This window comes from Rhea americana, unplaced genomic scaffold (assembly GCF_003343005.1).
Source record: "Rhea americana isolate MKP2758 unplaced genomic scaffold, rheAme1 scaffold_111, whole genome shotgun sequence".
Taxonomy (NCBI): domain Eukaryota; kingdom Metazoa; phylum Chordata; class Aves; order Rheiformes; family Rheidae; genus Rhea; species Rhea americana.
In genome coordinates, this window is record NW_028185162.1 from 2,081,617 (window position 1) to 2,101,974 (window position 20,358).

The following is a 20,358-nucleotide window of genomic DNA, read 5'->3' on the forward strand; positions in this document are numbered from 1 at the left end:
GCTGGCTCGGGGCGTGCGCGGCGGCTCCTCGCCGGGGCCCGGCCGGGCTGGGCGCTGCCCCCGAGGGACGGGGCCGGAGCAGGCGGCGGCCCCCCGCGGGGGCGGGCAGCTCCCTTCGCCGGAGGGGTTTTGTTGTGCGCTCGGTTCCTGCGTGAGCTTTGCAGGCTGCTTTCGCCCGGTTTGCGCTTACCTCTCGGCGAGCGCTTTTCCCTGCTGCCAGCCGGGTCCCGGGAAGGGCTGAGCAGCGCCGGGTCTCTTCGGGGAGCCGGCGGCTCCGACCCCTGCAGCGCTCCGGGAGACCCCCGGGGCGGCCGCGTCTCCTCGGCCTCCCCSGGCTGCAGCTCTGGTGAAGTTGCCCGTCGATTCCCGCCGAGGGGAGGCCGACGGGCAGCTCGGGGACTTTCTCTGCGGCCCTGCCATTTATCTCCCATTTCTGCTGAAGTAGCTGGCCGGGCTCGAGTGCAGCGGAGCAGTGTCACGGGGATGAAATGTGTTTTGGGATGATGGTTTGGGGATGAGTGCACTCATGCCGGGGCTTGACTGTTAAAAACTTGCATTCCAGGCCCCCCTGAGTTGTTCTGGCCCCTCGTTCCTGTGTAGAAATTCAGCCTTTGAATTATGCACTTGACCTAGAAGAACCTCGCTGCTGGCTCCTCGCGGACCTTCTGAAGTGGAACAGGAGAGGAGGTAAAACAGCTCTGTCCACTCAGCACCCTGCCCAGAACCCATGCGAGGCAGCCTCTTCACTTTGCTGTCACCACTTCTTGGAGCGGTTTCCTCTTCTCCTTTTTAGGGGGGAAGGTGGGGAGGACAGGGTGGAGTGGGTAATGTTTTTCTTTCAGAGAGGGAACGGGATTGACTCCGTGCATTTGGAGCTGTGCTTCTAAAGGGGGCTTGTGCTTGTCGGTCACCGAGGTTCCTCTGCAAAGGTCGGTCCTCCTGCCTCGGCACTGCTGGTTACCGCATTTGCAAAGACAGGTGGTTGTACGTTGCCAGGAAATGTGCTCAGACGAAATCCCAAGTGTTGTCAACCCTTCCCCTCTCTTACATTCCTCGGTGTTGCTTCACAGTGCTGCTCCATTGCTGTAACGCTGCATCGCACCCCAGGGTGACAGTTGAATAACTTCTTTCCAAAGGAGGAAAAAAAAAAAAAGTTGCATAATTCTGGCTGAGATGTTCCAGACTGTTGATGCGTGTTTGAAATCCGTGTGTTTGTGCCTGCCAGCCTGTGCCGTCTCTCACCCAAAGCAAGGCGGCAAATTCTCCCTGCGTCACTGAGTGGAAATGTTTGATGGGGCCAAAAGAGGATGGAGCTTCCGCTGTCCTGCTCCTTATGTCTTGGCATGGTTGGGTATGGCTTTTTGGGTAAAAATTGCTGTTAAGGGTGCAGTGGTTGCTTGATTCCAGAATTGCATCTTTTGGCTGCTCCTGTTGATCTTCAGGTCTGTCCCCCAATCTCCTGGGTTCCCGAAGAGGGCAAGGGCTTCCGAAGAGGTCATCTTGTTCAACCTCTTCTTGCCTCAGTAGTCCCTCCTTCTTGGATGCAAATTGCTGCCTCTTCCCCTTTAGATGAGGATATTGCTGGCTAAGGTCTCGTCTCCTCTTTCTCCTCCTCCTCTTCCTCTTCTTGGTCAGGCTGAGAAAACTGGTGATGGCTGCATATCTGCTGTGGTTGCTGAACTGGGCTCTGTCTGGGGTGTCTTGGGAGATGATGCCAGCTTTGCTGGTCTTCTCAGTCCCAAAGACCATTGCAGCTGGTACTCTCCTCCTGTTTACACTGTTGCTCTTGGTCCTGCTTGCATGCAGGAGGCTTCTTTCCTTGCTCCGTGGGCTGGATGGTCACAGGAGCCCCAGCCTGACATTGGGCTGGACTTTCAAGGCCCTGATGCGAGTTGAGTTCAGGCAGGACCTTAGCTTCTGCTCTGTTCTACCTGTGCCCCTGCATGCTCCCCGGGGTGCAGCTTTGGTCTGTGCCCCTTTTGCCGTCGTTGCGACGTGCTCGTGGGGAAGCTCCTGGGGGATGCAGGCACATCCTAGTGGTTGAGGGGGCATGTTCACTGGGGTGTGTTCTCAGAGGGCTCAGTGGGACAGCATGGCAAGTCCTGCTTCCCAAAGAAAAGTGCCAGCAATGCCTGGCTGGAGGACCCGTTGGGGTGGCAGGAGCCGGGCGGCACTGGCCACCGTGGGACTGAGCACTGCATCGTTCCCCTTCCCTGCATGTGCTGTGGGTGCCCGCAGCTCCCACCCTGGGACAGGGAGCCCATGGGAGAAGGGCTGGGCTTGGTGCTGTGGCAGCCTCGGAGACCTTGTGCCTGGCTCGGGGCTTTGCTTTCCGGTACGAGCCCGGAGCGCAGCGCGGCAGGGCTGGCTCGGAGGGCCTGGCGGCGCTGGGGCATGGTGTTCGCTCCCAGGAACGACAGATTGGAATCCCAGCYGCCTCCGTGGGCAGAAGGGGGGATGAGGGGGTATTGCTGATGGGAAGAAGCCTGCATCCCAGACCTTGTTTTTGCTAAGGGGAAAACAAACACTCGGAGCACCGGCTTGCCCTGGGAGCACCCCGTGCYGCTGGTGCGGGGTCCTGGGCCAGCMTGGCCTTGCAGCRGGCTCGTGTTTCCAGAGGGCTCCGGCCTCTTCCGCGGCGGCTCCCAAGCACGGGCCGCAGAAGTAGGAAGTTAAAAGGCGAGTCTAGCGACAAGCCCTTRTGCCCGCAGGTCTCCCTTTTGCCGCCTGATTTTTTCAGGAGACTCCACCAGCTTTGGCTGCGGATTAAGAAGCAAAGGCGGGCGCTGGGGACCGAGGTGCCGTTCCGCTCCGGGCGCGGGGCTCGCGGGCTGCAGCCGTCCCAGCCGCGGACCCGCTGCTGTAGGCGCTCGCCGGCGGGGGCTGCCGCGGCGCCCGGAGCTCCGCGCACCRGGGAGCTCCCCGCGACAGCAAAAGCGAACGCGGCTCTTGAGGCTGAATCCTCGGCCAGGCACTGCAGCGGTAACCGGGAGTTCTTGGCGTCGTCTGTTTGAGGAGGGTTTTTTTGAAGCCTGCTGGAATTTTTACAAGGTGTTTTCCTTAATACGCCACTTAAGCAATTAGCAGYGACTGTCGAAGTCTTGGGTACTGTGCTGGGTAGAATCGAACTTCCCAAGTTAAATTTCCATAAGTGAAAAGCAGTCTTGGAACTGAGCGGTGTGTGGTGGGTTTTTTTTCTCCTTCCCTGCCTTTCCCCAAATGAAGAGGAAAGTCCCTGGCTGTGGCCGAGGCTCTGAAGCCCACCGTAGCCTTCATCCCTGGTCACCCAGGCCGGGGTCCCCCGGTGCCGCTGCGGCCGGTTTTACATCGTGGGGCTTTTCCCTGTGCCCGCCGCGTTCCGGCTTTCRGGCACGCGGGCGGGATCAGCGTTTTTCCCACCCCGTGGGCACAGCTGGACGGCAGCGAGGTCTCTTTTCTTCCCTGTGGTTAATGTATAACGTGTGTGCACCAGGACCCGCTGGACCGCGGGCAGAAACGCTGGAAGCGCTGAGCGGAGGCAGCCRGCGGAGGGAAGAGAAGGTCTCTTGCCTCCTTTACCAAAACCTCTGTTTTTTTTTTTCCTGAGGAATAGCTGGTTCTTCTCTTGTTRGGGGATGTTGGTGGTGGTTTGGAGGCGTTTACTCCGAAAGCCGCTCCTGCCAGCGCCGCGGCTGGAGGAATCGCCGCTCGGGCAGCGGATACGCGCCYGAGAAGCCTTTTCGCTCTGGACAGATGTTTTCCAGGCTCCGGATGACGAGAGGGCCCATCTGGGCAGCGAGTCCGAGCACGCATCTGATGGGAGACTGGTTCGAGGCAGGTGGTTTGACCAGTGAATTTGAGGCCAAGCTGCTGTTCAATTAGTATTTCAGGGGGATGGATGGTAAAGGAGGGGAGGAAAGACTGTTTCCACTTCTGTCTGATTTTTAAGATCTCTAAAGCGTTTTTAGAGCAGTAAACTTCTCCCGTCCCAGCCCTGCGGTGGGGACGGGAAGTGTGTCTGGAGGAACTCGTAGCGAGCACGTGCGGATGGCGTTTTTCCCCTGCAGCTTTCCCTTCCCAAATTCAGCCCGTGCTTCGCGCGGGCGGCGGGGCGGCCGAGTGCCGGCGGCTGCCGGGGTGTCGCGTTGCTCGCGGGCCGGCTCGCGACTCGGGGATCTCCCCTCGCCGGGCACGSGGGAGGCGCCTGAGCTCACCCGCTCCTCGGGGGGCGGCAGCCGCCCGGGCGTCCTCGCGCCCGCCGCGCGCTCCAAGCGCCGGGGCGCCGCTGGCCTTGGATCAGCCCCGCGGTATGTGCTCCCGGCGCCTGCTTGACCGGAGAAATCCCCTCCCTGCGCTCTCCTGCGCTTCTGCTGACGGTTTGAATTTCATTTCGTCGTGAGGTCAGGAGCTTRCTTCGACTTTCAGGTCTCGCTGCTCCTCGCCCGCGCTGCCACGCGTCCCCGGTGCGCGGGATCCATCATCGCAGCTTATCAGCAGAGCTCGTCGCAGCCGCGCTGCCAGCAGCTGCCTCCCGCCTCCTCTTGCACCCAGGGTTTCCACTTGGCTGAGCCCCCGACATTTTTTTTTTTCCTTTTCTAAAATCCGGAATTGCTTTCCCAAGTGCCAGCAGCAGTAGGGCCCTGCTCTGCTCCGAGAGATGGCTGGGGACTAACTTGCACGTGGCTTAGGAGCTCAGCAGCAGAAGTCCACACCGGTCTGGWATCTCAATTTCCACTTTATGTGGCCACACAGCTTCCTCTGGGAAGAGCCCTCCTCTTCTTTTTAATCACCTTTTTTTTTTTTTTAACTATTTTTATTTAAGCCTGGAAGCGGTTTTTGAGCTTGTTCTGTCTCCMCTTCCACGTAACGCGGGGCAGAGCTCCTGCGCCGGCAGCTGAGCTGGCAGGCAGCACCTGCGAAGGGGTCCAGCCTCCTTCGCGAGGAGCCTGGGAGCGTGCTGCGCCCTCCGGCAAGCCGGGCTGGAAGCAAATCCCCCTTGTTTTGGGGGAAAAGCAGCCTAGATCTGCTGCCTGTTTCCACCCCGACCTCCACCGCTCTGCYGGCGGCGGCCGTCCACGGCGCAAGAAGTCGTTTTGAGAGCGGTTCGGGGCCCCCCTCCGACGTCCCCGCGCGAAGCTGGCGGGCCCTCTGCCAGCGCTCGGCCCGTGGGCAGAGGGGCTGCGCGGTGCCGCGCCGGCGTGAGCGAGCTGCTGCAGGAGAGGGCTCGCGGGCGAGGAGGAGGAAGGGAAACGCAGCACCGTGCTGGCGAAGGCAGCGCRGGGCCCCGCAGCGCTGCCCTCGCTGCCGGCCGCCGTCCCGCTGCGCTGGGGACCCCTCCCGTAAACGCGGCTTTTGAACCYGTGGCCCGTTTCCAGCCAAATTTGGCAGTGGCTGATCTTGAAGATGGGGAGAACCTATGTGCCCCCAGGTCTGGCTCTCGCAAACAACTCGAGGTTTCTCTTTATCCTCAAGTGCTTTTATTGCCTCGAAGAAAAAGGAGAAATCGGGCCCATCCAGTTAGGTAAYTTTCGTTGCTCTGTTGGAGCCCAAGCCACTTCCAAGGTGTTGGTTTTCTCCCTAGGTTGCTCCAGATGCTCTATGGATTTGGAGACCGGGGTGTTTGGGGGCTGGAGGTGGAGGAGAAGGTTCATGCTGTCTGCAATGCCTGCCCCATCCCAGGTGTTGTGCAGGTCCCCGACTGGTGGTTAATTACTGGTCGTGCAAGCTGCTGCAATGACTTATCAGTAGCAATAGTCAACTTTCCCAAGCAAAGGAGCTTCTCTGTGAGCAGAAAACGTCAAGAACAGGGGAACTGTCCGTGTGTCCAGTTAGCCTGGCTGCCCCATCACCATCCCTGCCTGTGACAAAGCTGTCACCACGCCGGGTCAGTGCCTCCCCTCGCTGCTGCCTCCTGCCTTAATGCTGCAAAGAAGAGCTAAAACCATGGCGCAAGTCAAGTCTCTGGCTGAAGAGAGGAGACCCAGGAGGTGCCTGGTCGCTCAGAACAAGGCAGAGGTTTGGAAACTGCAGGGTGAGGAAGGAAGCTGGAGATGCTCGCGTGCGTCTGGCCGGAGCTGGGCCACGAGAAGAGGCGCCGAAGCAGAGATCCAGCAGAGTCGGAGCATCTCCTCGAGTCGCTGCTGGTCTGCCCACTGCTCTTTGCTAACCAAACAAGTAAGAGCTGCATCACTTCTAAGRCAGCCCTTCCAAAGGGAAACACCAACAGCCAAAAAAACCCCTAAAATACAGATTGAGAAATGGCATGACCCACACCWGGGTTTTGGAGAGGAGTGCTGAGCAGGGACGAAGGGAAACCGTCCCTTTCCCTCAAACCCACCTCCCTTCTGGTCCTAAGGGGGCTGCAGGGTCTGCACGCAAGCGGGGACCATAAAAACAAATAAATTAATAAAAAATGCTGCCACGCCACCGAGGCAGAAGGTGAGCAGTGTGAGTCCCGCAGGCAAATCCCCCTTGGCTCCGCCAGGCTGGGAGTCCTTCGTGGTTTTACGAGGAATCAATAATGCTTTGCATGGTCGTAATCATAAAATGAACAATTTACGGCTGCTGCCAGGGCCGAGTTGTCCAGCGGAAGAAGTGGAACTACACAAAAACACCTTCCCGCCGCGTTTCCTTGCTCCGAGGCTCCGCTTCCCGGCCGCGCGGCTCTCCGCGGGGCGCGCAGCCTCCGGGGCCGGACGTGGAGGTGCAGGAGCGAGGGGAGACGGGAGCCGCCTCCGTGCGGGGCCACGCTGCCTCCCGCCAGCGGGCTCTGAGGCTGAGCCGGGCCAGCGAGTAACTCGCTCCTCCGCGGGTCCGAAGGGAGGACGCCGCGGAGAGGAACCCGCTTTGGGGCTGCTGCAGCCTCTGGTGCCCCTGTGCCTGCGTCTGGGGGAGCACGGGGGTTTCGGCGAGATAAATGGGGGAACCGGCCCGGCCGTGGGGAAGGAGCCGCTGCGAGGCTGGTGGAGGAGGGTTCGTCCTGCGGCGCTGCCTGTCCTCGTCTTCGCCCACCGCGAGGGCCTGGGGAGGGGGGACAGGGGTGTTTTTGCTAGTCCTCCCAGCGAGGAAGGCAGGTTTCACCCCTCCTTCCGCAGGCGCGGCGTCGGAGGGGGCGGAAGGAGCCCGCGGCRGCCTCGGGCGCGGGGGCAAGGCAGCTCCTGATCTAGCCCCGCGAAATCCCACTTCCCTCTGGCCGCCTGCYGCGGGGGCCCCTTCCCCCCCGCCGCGTCCCCGGAGGAGGATGCTCCCGGCAAAAGCAGAAGCGCTGCCGGAGCCTCCCCCGCGGCGCCGGGGCGGGCGCCCGAAGGGGAACCCTGCGCCGGGAGGTGCCCCCCAGGCTGCTGCCTGCGGTCGGGGCTCGTATTTTGGAGCGAGCGCTGCCCCCCACCCCCCCCCCGGCTCGTCCGAGGGGACCCCCCCGGCCCAGAGGGTTTAGGCAGCGCGGGAAGAAAACCGTAGCGCGTAACCGTGTTTCCCATTTGCAGGAAAAGCCGAAGCCGCGGCGGGGAGCGGGAGCCGCGCGGCGGGCGGGCGGGCAGGGTGGCCGCCGGCGCTAACCCCGTCTCCGGTTTGCCTCCGCAGCCCGCCGGCAGGTGGAATGGGGCAGTCATGAACGGCGATGCCCTCTGCCAGGAGCCCTCCTCGCCGCTCCCCGACTGGCGCGAGTTCTGCGAGCTGCACGCCCAGGCGGCCGCCGTCGACTTCGCCCAGAAGTTCTGCCAGTTCCTGAAGGAAAACCCCCACTACGACACCCCCGGCGCCGAGGCCTCGTTCTCCCACCACTTTGCGGCCAACTTCTTGGACATCTTCAGCCTGGAGGTCAGCCGGGTGTTCATGTCCGACTCGCCCACCAAGTACAACATCGTGCCCTTCGTGGGGCTGCAGAACTGCCACGTGCCCTACGGGCGAGACGTCACCCAGCGGAAGGAGGAGACCTCCACGGAGTCGCTGGACAGCATGGACCACCCCTTGGGTGCCCACAGGTACCTGAGCCCGTCGCAGCAGGCGCAGGCGCGCAAGGTGTCCTCCTACGGCCAGTCCCGCAGCTCGGAGGACGTGTCYGTCCACGCCACCTCCAAGCCCAAGTTCAAGAAGGGCTTCTCACTGAGGAACATGAGCTTGTGCGTGGTGGACGGCGTCAAGGAGATGTGGCATCGGAAGTCCTCTCCGGAGCCGGGCACCGAGGCCACGCAGGGCGGCAGGAGGGCCGAGAGGGAGCCGTGGCCGGCGGGGAGCAAGGAGCACGGCGACCCCCGGGAGAAATGGACCCACAAGCTGCGGCTTTCCAAGGCGCAGTCCTCCAAGGTGGAGCTGGTGGACATCCAGAGGGAGGGGACCCTCCGCTACATGGTGGCCGACGACACGAACTGTGTGGGGAGCTCGCAGTGGCAGAAGTGCCGCCTGCTGCTCAGGAAGGCGGTGAAGGTGGAAGGGGAGAGGTTCCTGCTGGAGTTTTACGTCCCCCCGAAGGTAAGTCTCCCGCTCGGCGGGCTCGGCGGGGACGCAGCTCCTGCATCCGTAGCCGTCACGCTCCCCGGCCCGCGGCCTCGCAGTTTCTTTAGTTTTCTTCGTTTGCTCGTTTCTGCTGCTGAGCTGGGATGAACTCCAGCTCTGCTCTGCGGACGGCGGGGACGGCGCCTTCGGAGCGGCTCCGCCGGGAGAGCCCCAGCGGCTGCCGTCCGCTCGGCTGCGGGCGCTTCGTTCCCCCGAGCGCTCCCGCGCGCCGCCGGGCTTGGCCCCGGCACGGCGCCCGCGAGGGCCGAGGCCACCGCTCCCGCCCGGCTTTGAAACGTCCTTCGTGTTTTCAATCTCTGCGGGTCACCAGTCCGCTTTCCGAAAGCTTGTTTTTTTCGTTTCAAAGTAACCCTTTTGGAGAACTGGGCAGCCGCAAGGCGCCCCGCCGGCAGGACTCCGGTAGCGGAGCCCAAAGGCGCCGGGGCCGTGCCGTGCCGCGCCGTGCCGGCGATGCTCGGCTGAGCGCCGCGGCCACGTGCTGGTTTTGCAGCTCCCCGAGGCAGCCTCGGCTGCTTACCCTCCTCCGCGGAGGAGCACCCGTTAYTGCTGTTATTATTATTATYGTCGTCACCATTGTATGGTTGTCGTCGTCCACGGTACCGCTTTCCCGTGCCTGCATCCTTCCTGCTGAAAAGCAGCAAACCCRGCGTTTCCTGCGCGCTCCTCCCGTCGCTCCGACGCCTCGCAGCCACCCGCTTTCCCGAGGACGCCGGGGAATGCTGTCCCCTTGCCTCCCGGGGCGAGGGCCGAGCGGCGCGATGCTTCGCCCGAGCAGCGTGGGTTATGCGTCGGGGGATTCGCCTTCGGTCTCCCGAAGCTCCCGTTCCCGCGGCGAGAGCGTCTCGCCCCGTGGGGTGAACGCGGGACGCTCGTGGCGCCCCGCGCGACCCGGACCCGTGCCCACGCCGCGGTCTCAGCTTTGCAGAGCGCTGTGCAAATATTAAGCGGTTCCCTGGGGTTTTACTAGCTGTATGTGTTGGTAATGAAATCTCAGGTTTTTAAATACTTGGGAAGAAAAAAAAACTCGTTTACTTCTCTCCAGGATTTTCCCACTCRTATTCCCGCCTCCGGCAGCGAAGGCGGGCTGGTGCGAGCCCCTCCGCAGGGCGGCCTCAGGGCCGGGCAGGTTTCTCCGTCGGTCTCGGCGGGCGTTTGGTAGAGAGATGGTGTCATACATTGCACGCAGGGCAGCGGGATAGTTCGTGTTTTAATAGTTCTTGTTTTAAAGTGCTTTCTGCTGTAACGAGACGAAAATGAACCTCGGCGCTTTTAGTCCGTGCCCTCTTTTCCCCACTTGATCGTCTCTTCTCGCTCTTGGACTATAAATTTTGGGTTTAACTCGAGCRCCTCTCTCGCACAGAGAGGCTCTGAGCCGGCACGCGTGACGAACGTCCCTGGTAGCTGGCTCCGGCGTCCTCCTCAGCCGAGGAACCTGCCTCTCCCTGGGGACGCGCGTGAAACCGAGCTGGAAGGAAACGACCCCCGGCCGCGGCAGAACACACACAAAATCCATCAGGGCGAGACGGTGGCGGGTGTCATCAGACGAGGGGAAGAGCTCGTTTCCGTTCGCCGGCTCCGAGCCTTTCCGCTGTTCCCCGGGCGCGCGGGCTGTGCGTGGGAGCGGGGCTCCGAGCCGGGGCCGGCCCGCGGGGCGAGGAGCTCGGCTTAGAAAGGAGCAGTAGCTGCTCTTAGAGCGTTTAACGGGTTGCTCGTAGGGTTGGGTTTTTATGCATTTTGATTTGCATCTTGGGGAAAAAAAATCAATTGCAAAATGACTTTAGGATAACTTTTGTGAAAATAGTCTCCTCTTTTGTTATAATCATGCCCCTGCTAGTCGTCTTGGGTTTTCCCCAAAACGGGAACTGAACCTTTGGCAACCTGCAGCCCCGGCAGCTCGCGGGCAGGTGCCCGGGCTGCACTGGGGGGGCCGGGGCTCGAGCCGCCGGCCCCCGCGGGACGCTCGCTCTCCTTCAGTTTAATACAAATCAAAGTGCCCGCACAGGTGAGGCTGCCCCGGCCGGGCAGCGGTGTTCTCCCGCCAGGCGCGTCTTGGCCAAGAGAGGAAGAGTTCGATGCGGTTGCACGCTTTTTTATTTTATTTTATTTTATTTTCCTTATCAGTTCGTGTTCATTTTTTCCAGGCTTCCAAACCAAAGGTGAGCGTCCCGCTGTCGGCAATCATCGAGGTCCGGACAACCATGCCCTTGGAGATGCCCGACAAGGACAACACCTTCGTGCTGAAGGTAAAGGCAGGGCTTTGCGCCGGGCGCCGCGCCGAGCGGACCAGAGAAAGCCGAGAGCAAAAATCTCTCGCGCTGCAGCTCGCGACCCCCTGAGAAAGCCCTTTCTGCCTAATGCGATTAATTAGCTGAGGGCGCTCTGCCGGCGCGGGAGCTGTCTTTGGCYGGGCCCCTCGGACGCCCCAGCGCCTCCTCTCCCGCCTCCGCGCGGGAGCCGACGGGTTCGTTTGAATTCTCGCCTCGTCCTCCGACCCGCTGGCACCCTGGCGAATTTATTATTCGCCGTCCGCGGCTTTATTAGTCGTCCTCTCTTCGCTTTTGTGCTAATCATTAATGAAAAGGAGCACGTGCGAGGCAGAGTCCCCGACGTCAAGGCTGCCGCGCCGCGAGCTCGCCGTCGATCTCCGCTCCTGGAACGCGGCTCCTCCGCTCCGGGCGATCGGGTCTTTTGATSCCCCTGCGAGAGTTTCCTCCGCGCTGGGTTTCTCTATCAAGGCGCGTCCGACCGTGCCGGAAGCGTCGCCGGGATCGTTTCGGCCGTTCCCKTAAATACCCCGGGGGCGAATGCATCGAGCCGCAGCGATGTGRAAAAGCCTGATTTAGGAGGTGCCCTCTAACCTGCGCCTCCTCGCTTTGGCCGCAGCGCTTACCCCCGKCGCAGGGTTAATTGATTGCGATTGATCCTTTTAGCGAGGCACAGGGCAAAAAAAGGCATTAAACACACGGGCTGCCTGTGCGTCACCTGCTCCCCCGTTCCTGCTGACCCGCCAGTCCTTTGCCCTTCCYCTTGCGAACACGCACACCAAAGGCTTTCGTGTCGTTCTCCCCGTCCCGTGTTAGTTGTGTCTGACTTTCTGCACCGGCCCTTTTTCCCCGGGACCCTGGTTTTTTGCATTCCTCCTTTGCTGGCTGGGTGAGCGGGCAGCCCGCTCTCCCAAGCCAGCGCYGTGCTTCCTGCTCGGAGAGCCCGAGACGCCGCTTCGCCCCGTTAGATACGGCAGGCAGAGCGATCCTACCGCCCCGCCTGGGGCAGGCTCGCGCCGCCGCRGCCCTGGGCTCGGCTCCCTGCGCGCCCTGTTTATTTTCAGGGCAATGATTCAGTTGTACGTGATTAATTAAATTTGCTAGAAGGTTGTCTCAGCTGGCAACGCGATACCCTTCCGGAGTCGGGGCTGCCTGGCCGGTTAGGTAATGGATTGTATAACGTGCTTGGGAGGGACGGAGCGGGGAAAGCCGGCACTGAACTTTGCACGGGGCGATTTCGGAGTCCCTSTGCCCCGGTTTCCGTGTCCGTGCCCTACTGCCGGGTTGCGGACACCTGTGCTTCTGGCTGCTCCCTGTCCCCAGCAAGGCTCGGCTCCTTCGGCCTTGCGGTTACGGGGGGCTCCCGGCTCCTTTGCCTTCTCCTTTGTTTATTTTTTTTTTCCTGTTTGAGTGGGTTTCTCTCCCACCCTGTTGCAGAGAGACGCTGGGAAATCAGAAGCCTCCTGGACCAGCAAGAAAAAAAAAAAAAAAAGCACCTAGAGGAGAGGGTTTCGACTCCTGGATTCAGGGGTCTGGGGGGATTTCGGTGCCCTGAGAGAGGCAGAAGGCTCCCGAGCCGCTGCCCGGGCAGCGCCGGCTCTCGGGGAGGTTCTCGGGACCCCCGGCCGCGCGGGCAGGGCTGGGCCGCGGCGCGGGGCGCCTGGGCCGCGGGCTCCCCGCCAGGCCTTTCCGCCCAGGTTCGGCCGCGGACGCTGGCAAAATGGGAGAGTTTCTCCTCCGGCCCCAACTTCAGTCCCGTGCCGGGCGATGCCTCCCTGTGCTGCGTCCCGCTCGGAGTCTGCTCGCCGGCATGGGAGCGTGCGTTTATTTTCCCACCTGGCCAACGGCGCTATCCCGCCTTGCCTCCAGGTGGAGAACGGCGCGGAGTATATCCTGGAGACCATCGACTCCCTCCAGAAGCACTCCTGGGTGGCGGACATCCAAGACTGCATCGACCCCGGGTAAGGCCGGCGGGAGGGAGCCGCTCGGCAGGGCCGGCGCTCGCCGCGCCGCGGGGCCGTGCCCGGACCTCCCGCGGCACGAGGGTGCCGAGCACAGATTGCGTTTCCCCCCCCTGCAGCCCCGCCGGCTCCGCGGGGCGCGATCCTGGCCACGGGCGACGGCACCCGTCGCTGCCCTCTCCCCGTGCTCGGGTCTGCCCGGGGGGCTGCAGGGCGAGGGATCCCTCTGCGTACGGGACAGAAAGTGAGGCGTGCAAGCTGAAAAAATCAAGCAAACACGGAAAACCCCTTTCCTGCGAGCGCCTGCTTTGGGGCCGGCGCGGCCGAAGGGGCAGGGTGCCTTGGCCGCGCTCCCCGGGCCGGCGGCGAAGGCGCCCGGGTGTCTTCAGCCAGAGCCCGGTATCGCYCCTCGCTCTGCTTCTCGCAGCCTCTCATCCGCGTGTGTTTGCTCAGCGCCCAACACAACCCCGCTTTAGCCTCCGGACATGACTGTAAAGCAAATAATAATGAACTCTAAAGCAAATAATAACGAGCTGCTTAATACACCGGCACACGCACGCGGTGCCAACAGCGCGTTTTCATTCGGCTCCCGCGTGCAGCGCTTGAGCCCTTTGCCAAGGACTCCGGGCTGAAGCCTCTAAGTGCCCTGCCAACGGGTTTTGTGCAGAGCTCAGTCTGTTTTGGTTTTCTTCCTCCCTTCTTTTTTTTTTTCCTCCCCAACGGTTGCAGTTGAATGACTCCCAATGGCTGATTCACTTACTGGTCACTAAATTATTCAGCAGCTCCCTCGCGAGCCATTGCTGCTAACGCAGCCYGCTTCCTCGGCTGCCTGCAAACACGCGCCCGCCGTTAAGCGAGAGGGACCGAGCCTGCCGCGGCGGCCCGCCTAAAAACGGGGCGCGAGGCAAGCGTGCCTCCTYGCGCAGGCACGACGCCGAAGCGCGCGGGCAGCGGGCCGCGCCGGCCTCGGGGCTCGTTGCACCGAGAGGGAGCGTTTAGCGCTCCACCGCGGGCCCTGTCCTTGGGATGGAAATTTTCCGAGCCGCCCTCAGGGCACGGCGGCAGCTGCCTCAGCTTTGCAGGCCGCCGCTCGGCTCCGCCGCGCGTGCCGTGCCGCGGGGGCTTTTGCTCCGCCGGGAGGAAGCGATCAGCAGCCGAGCCGCGATCTGCGGGCTCGGATGAGCCCCTGGAGCTGAATTTCACCGCGATGGCGACGGGCGGTYGAAACAAGCGGCCGCGGGCGGAGGGGCCCCCTCGGCCGGCGGCGCGCGACCCTCGGCTCTGTGCTCTCCTCCCAGGGACAGCGGGGACGACATCGAGCTCGCCGCCTGCGCGCAGGCAGCCTGCCTGCCGGGCCGGGCGGCCTCCTGCAGCTGCGAGTTTCTGGCTGACGGTAAGGGTGCCCCGAAAAGCAAAGGTGCCCGGAAACGTCCCTGTGGGAGGGAGGCTGTCTCTGCCCCTCAGCTCCGGTTTGGGGAGCCGGATCCTCTCGGCGACAGCGGGAGGGAGCCTGAACCGTGGCAAGTACCGCGCGCCCTGGGGATGGGTCTTCCTCTGCCCGTCATCTTCCTCGTCCCCGGCCTGGCAGCCAGCCGGGGGGGCTCCCAGCCCGGCCCGCGGCTGCACCTGCCGCTTGCCCTGGGGTGGTGGCCCACCGCTGCTGAAGACATCTGCACAGGTTCGCGTGGAAAATGGAGCTTGGAGCTCCAAGCGCTTGGGTCTGTGTACGCCGGCGAGCTGTCGAGCTCCGTCTSCCCACCCTTGTCCCCATGGCCAACCAAGGCACAGCCATGCCGAGGTCTCGCCCACCCCAGCCACCCAGCTTCCCCCAGGAGGAAACCCAGTGCAGGCAGCCCGTGACGTGACGTGAGCACGTCCCTCTGCGGATTCCCTTCCAGATGTGCACAGGCCGCCCGACAGATGTGCCATGCCCAGCACTCACAACGCTGCCTCTGCCGCCGCCACGGCCACCGTCATCGCTGCGCCCCACGGCCGGGCCAGGGACTCGGTGGGGGAGCTGCTGGCCCACGTCCCGCTGGAGAGCTTCCTGCAGACCCTGGAGTCTCCCGGCACCGCCGGCGGGCACCCGGCAGGTACCTGGGCGGGGGCCGGGCTGCTGCACGTGGCCCTGTCACTGTGTCCGTGTGAAACTGCTCCTGAGCCAAACGGGCGTTCAGGAGGGTGAGGAGGGGAGGACGAAGGGTTGGGAGCAGGGCAGGCTGCAGCTATCTCCTCTGCTGTCCCTGGGCYGGGCTCTGCATCGAGGTGGTGCCTGCCCTGGGTCAAGGTAGTCCTGGCCTTGCTTTCTCTCGCCTTAAAATCCTTTTGTCCTCGCGGCCAGGGGAGGATAGCGAGACAGAAGTGGAGATCAACCTCTCCGACTTCCCCTGGTTTCACGGGACTCTGTCGCGGATCAAGGCGGCTCAGCTGGTGCTGCTGGGGGGCACCAGGAGCCACGGCTTGTTCGTCATCCGGCAGAGCGAAACGCGGCCGGGGGAATACGTGCTGACCTTCAACTTCCAGGGGAAAGCCAAGGTGGGTGCTGCCGACTTCTCGCCGACCAGTTCGTGGGCTCGGTGCCCAGCCAAGCCCTGCTGCCCCGGGCTCGTTTGGGCTCGGCATTGCTCCCGCACGGCTTGCATGATGGACCCCTGGTTGCCCCTGACTTGCCTGGGTCCGGCTTTCGGCTCCGCTTCCCACGCAGCGGCAGAGCTGCCTGCCTGGCAAAGGGGAGGGCGTTTGCTTGGGGGGTGCAACTGTCCAGAGCTGCAAGGCGCGATACGGAGCTGAAATCTGGAAGCTGGACGGAGAGCATGAGCGAGAAACACTGGGATGCTGCAGTCAGCCGGGAGGGTGAGGAGGGGGACTGGAGACGTTCGTGCACCGAGTTTCCAGGAGAGACCCTGCGTCTCGTATCCCTGCAGGATGGGACACGTTCCCAGGGCATGTAGGGACCTTGTAGGCTCGAGCCAGGGAGATGCTGGTGGAGAGGCACAGGGTGACGCGCTGGGTCTGCCATGCCCGTCGGCCGCTGCGGCTCCGCGAGCAGGCAGGCGCGCTGCCGTGGTCCGAGTCACCGCTGCCGCGGGCTGCGCCGCAGCTCGGCCTCGCCGCTGCCCCTTGCCGCGGCAGGACTGCCTGAGCCCTCTCTCAGCGGGATCAGCGCCTGCCGAGCCGGCGTAGCGGTGAACACCCCAAGCGAGCCTCCGTACAGCCTGAATGTCACCCCCTGCCCCGTCCCCTGCGTCTGTTCCAGGCTGCGGTGTGGTTTTGTAGCGGGTCTGTGCACGCTCTGCGCGTTGCCCGCCAGATGCCTTGAATTTGCAGGCAGCCAGAAGCTGGAGCGTCCTGCCGAGACGCAGAGTGCAAGCTGCCCCCGGGGCACCCGCTGTGCTCTGCGCGCTCCCCAGCGGTGCTCGATGCTCGGCCCCAGGAGTGACAAACGTCTCCCTCCGGGTAGTAGCGACTAGGGTTTTGCAGGAATGGGACACGTGGCAGGAAAAAAGCTAATCCTGTGTTCGGAGGCAACCAAACCTTCCTTGGCTGGAAGGAGGCGGCACGTTGCCGCTGTGGCCGGGATGAACCGCGGCTGGGACCCGCGGCGGCAGCTCACCCTCCCGCCTCGTCCCCTGCAGCACCTGCGGCTGTCGCTGAACGAGAGCGGGCAGTGCCACGTGCAGCACCTCTGGTTCCAGACCATCTTCGACATGCTGCGCCACTTCCACACGCACCCCATCCCGCTGGAGTCGGGCGGCGCGGCCGACATCACGCTCCGCAGCTACGTGGTGGCCCAGAGCCCGCTGCCGGGTAGGAGCCGGGGGGCGGGCCCGCGGGGAGCGCTGCCCGTGGGGCTTGCAGGCGCGGGGCTTGGGCTGGGATCCTGCGTGGAGCCAAAAGCAGCCCATTCTCCAGGATTTCCCCACCAGCGCCCTCCCTTCTGCTGCGTCCTTGCTGGCGAGGTTGCCCCCGCGCCGGTCTCCGCGGGGAAAAGCAAGCGCTGCTTTGCTTCGCTCCGGAGACGCGCTCCCGCAGGGAGGCAGCCCTCTCCAAGGACGAGGAAAGAGGATTTTGCTGCTGTATAAACTCCCGCCTGGGACCCCAAAGCGTTGAGCAAGCGCYGGGCGGCGACGCTGTCCCATTCCCGACGGCCCGGGGGAAAGCGGGGGTCTGCCTGGCTTGCGCGGGTGCCCAGAGCCCCCTGCCCGGGGAGAGGGTCGGGGGGAGACTGAACAAGGCGGGGGAGGATTGGGGAAGGAGAGGCTGGGGGGGAGGCGGGCGACGGAGAGCTTGTGCCGAGCTCCCCAGCAGCGTCCGAGGGGTCGAGCTCGCCGTCTCTCCCCCGCAGACGCCGGCCCCCCGCCAGCCCCGGCCTCGCAGCAGCCGGGCTGCCGGCCCGACCTGCCGCCCCCGCACTACTTCTGCGGCACGTCCTCCGCCGGACCCCCGGCCCCGCCGCCCGCCGAGGGGGTGGCCGCCGCCGGCCCCCCGCCCTACCACCGCCTGGAAGGTGCTCGGAGCCGCAGCGACAGCGCCGAGCGCCGGCCGGAGCCCCCCGCCGCCAGCGCCGAGGACTACCACGACGCCGACGGCGCCCGGAGCCGGACCCGGGCCGTGGAGAACCAATACTCCTTCTACTGACCCCGYGCCCGGGGCTGGCCGGCGGGGCGCGCGCCGCCCCCCCGGGTGCCCCGAGCTGCCGAGCCAGACTCACCGCCAGCAACCCGGCCGCGAGCCGCTCCCGCCGCTCTGCGGAGCGACGTCCGCGGCAGGCGCCGTGCCCGCGCTCGGSGCTGGGAGGCTGGAAACATCCGCGCCGTTCGGGAGGCTGCGGAGCCTGCGGCGGCGTCCGGGAGGCGGCCGGGGCCGAGCAGGGCTCCTGGGGCTGGCAGTGCAAAGCCTTGAGGTGCTCCTTGCTCCAGCCAAGCACCTCGGCTTGGGGCCAGAGCGAGGCCAATGTCCTCAACGTGGCCGATGTCCCCCGAGTCCTGCAARTGAGCAGCCGCAGGGCTCTGGCGTTTCAGGATGCTCCAAGAAACGAGAGGTGCAGCCAGGCGCGCGCACGGCTCCGCCAGCCCCCGCGCTCGCCCTCCGCCGCTGCTGCGGGAGCCGTAAGGGGCTGATCCAGGCCAGCTTCCCGAGGCCCCGACTAAGTGCGTCAGCTCTCCGCCAGGAGACCTGTGAATGTCCCCCGTTGGAGGAAGGCTTTTCCTGCTCTCCTGCCATTTCCGTTCCTTCAGCCTTTTCTTCCTCGCTGGAGCTACAGAGAGTCCCTGAATAACCCTTCTCGTCCTCCTCTCCTGCAGTTTTTCAAACCTAAGCTCTCTGCAAGGGTGTCAGCTCAGCCGCTTGCCTTTTTGCTGCTGTGGCTAGGCAATAATGTCAAACCTTGACAAATATGACAGTGAGCCCACGCTGCATCAGTGGCCTCGTTTCCGGAGGTAATGGGCAGGTGCCCCGCTGGGCTCCCAAGAAAGGAAAACACTACGGATCTTCAGTGGATGCTTTTGAAGATTTTTTTTTTTTCTTATAGAAATTGAAATACCCAGGAAGAGCAAGAGGAACGGGGCTGCTTCCTGGAGGCTTGGCAGCTAAATGAAATGGAGGGGTCAGGTCAGGGCGACTGCGGACAGCTGGGATTTCCCTCCCCGGCAGAGGCTCGGCCGGGRGGGGTAAACCCAGCCGGTGGACAGCTATCACTGCCTTCCCTCTGGGTCTCTCGAGCCCTTAGGAGCAGGTTTATGGGCCAGGATGTTCATGAGGATTATTTGCTTCACATGGGGTGAGAGACCCTCCTAAAGGGCAGCTTCGCTTGCAGATGGCCACAGCAGAGGCACATCCCTCCCAGTTTGCCTCTTCCGCACCATGGGGGGCTTGGAGCTGGCTGGTGGGTCTCCATGGACAGCAGAGCCCACMACCACCACGAGACAGATGCCCTGTTGCATAGCTGTGCCCAGCCAAAAGGTATCCTGAGGGCAGGGATGGTACGAGCAGAGCCAGAATCTGGCTCAAGACCACTTGAATTTGCCTGGAGAGTTGTTCCATTGGGCAGTTTTGGGTTGGGTTGGGCTTTCTCTTTTTTTTTAGGTGCCTTCTTCCTCGAGCTAGCAAAGCTTGTGCCAGCTGCCCTGCCTGAGCCTAACTTGTCTCTCCCCCTTCATGGGGGCAGGGAACATGTCTTGGAGGCTCCTAGTCTCTCCTGCTGTGTAAGAGCTGCTATTGTGGCAGGCTGGACGTGAGGGTGGCAGCCAGGAGGAGGGCTGGGAAGTCTCATTCCTGCTGCAAATGCCCCCATCACCCCAATACGCAGCCATTGCAGCTGGCTGCGGTATGTGCCCTTGCTCAGCACAGCTACCAGCTTGGAGGCGTCCAGAGGAGCCTGCGCAGCTCTCAGGATGCTACAGAGCACTGCAGGAAGAGGCCAGATGCTCTTGGTCCTTGGGTTTAATGTGGGCTTGCTTCCTTCACATGCACATGGGAGGAGCACTGGATGTGGCATAGACATCATCACTCTTGGTCTCCGCCAAGGTCCCAACAGACCAGGTGTTGTGGATGGGAGCACTGCCTTAGAGACCTTTGCGTCTTGGCTGGTTTTTAGTCTTCTGCATCACAGGATAGGAAAAGGATGGGGGAGCAATGATCTGCAAGCAAAAATGTTAATTTGTAAATAAGGAAGAGTCTGGAAGAGTTTACTGTTCTGTAGAATAAATTAATTTTATTTTAAAAAGTGACTTGCTAAAAATTGGAGAACTTGAGTTTCAGTTTTGAAATAAAACCACTCACAAAAAGAACAGCACATTAACAAGAGCTTGGGGCTTTCCTGGATTTGCTGTATGAAAAAAAAGAAAAGAGAGAGCACGGGTGCTGTCATGTCACACGTGTAGACTTCTTCCTCCCGAGGCAGCAGGGCTCAGACCACCTTTCCCCGATGGAGCTGGTCCAGGGCACGGAGGAGAGGAGTCTTTTGTCCCCGTTGAGCGGAGGGCGGTGGAGGACGCGCGCAGGGCAGGGGAAGCAGCACCGCTGCCGGACCCCGGCTGCCTCGCTGGGAAGAGCAGCCTGTCAGCCTGCATCGTGGCACCTGTAACCACGAGGACCGTCGTTCCTCTTCCCTGGCCGCGGTGGTCCCACCGCCAGCTCTCTTCCYGGCAGTGCCTTGGGCGCTCGTCCCATGCCATGGCAGCGGATGGATGCATCTCCCCTCTGCCCCGTCTGTTATTTCCTTTGGTTTGTCACTGGTTAGGTCAACCCAGAAGCAGACACMAGTGCAGATGATAATGAGTTAGCAGCCCTGGGGAGTGAAAATATTCCTCCCTTGCCAAAGGCCTCTGCTGGAGCTGYGTTCCCCTTAGCCTCTCTCCCTCCTCTTCTGCTGCGGTCTCTCCCGGGAAGCAGTGCTGCGCACACGGCCGTGTCTGCCTCTTTCCCACATGCTGTCTTCGGCTGAGGATCCCCTGGGAGGGCTGGTTCGTTGTCCCAGACTGCGCTGTCACAACTAAGCAGCGTGACAGACACGGCTCCCAGACACTGCTAACACATGGCTTTTGGGGGGTGGCGAGAGCGACTCAACTCTGCAGTCAGGCCACGATTGCATCATGATTCATTCAGGAAAAAAATTCCCCCACAAGAGTCTCCAGAGCATG

At 62.8% G+C, this 20,358-nt stretch overlaps 1 protein-coding gene across 1 annotated transcript; it reads left to right on the plus strand.

Annotated features, from left to right (window-relative positions):
- Positions 1-550: 550 nt before the first annotated feature.
- SH2B2 (SH2B adaptor protein 2) lies at positions 551-19,520 on the plus strand. The gene is made up of 9 exons (XM_085315243.1): positions 551-687; positions 7,561-8,448; positions 10,635-10,736; positions 12,627-12,718; positions 14,017-14,111; positions 14,617-14,811; positions 15,060-15,253; positions 16,354-16,525; positions 17,064-19,520. Exons 2-9 carry the CDS (start codon positions 7,588-7,590, stop codon positions 17,354-17,356), a joined length of 2,004 nt encoding a protein of 667 aa, XP_085171369.1. The 5' UTR covers positions 551-687; positions 7,561-7,587; the 3' UTR covers positions 17,357-19,520.
- Positions 19,521-20,358: the final 838 nt, after the last annotated feature.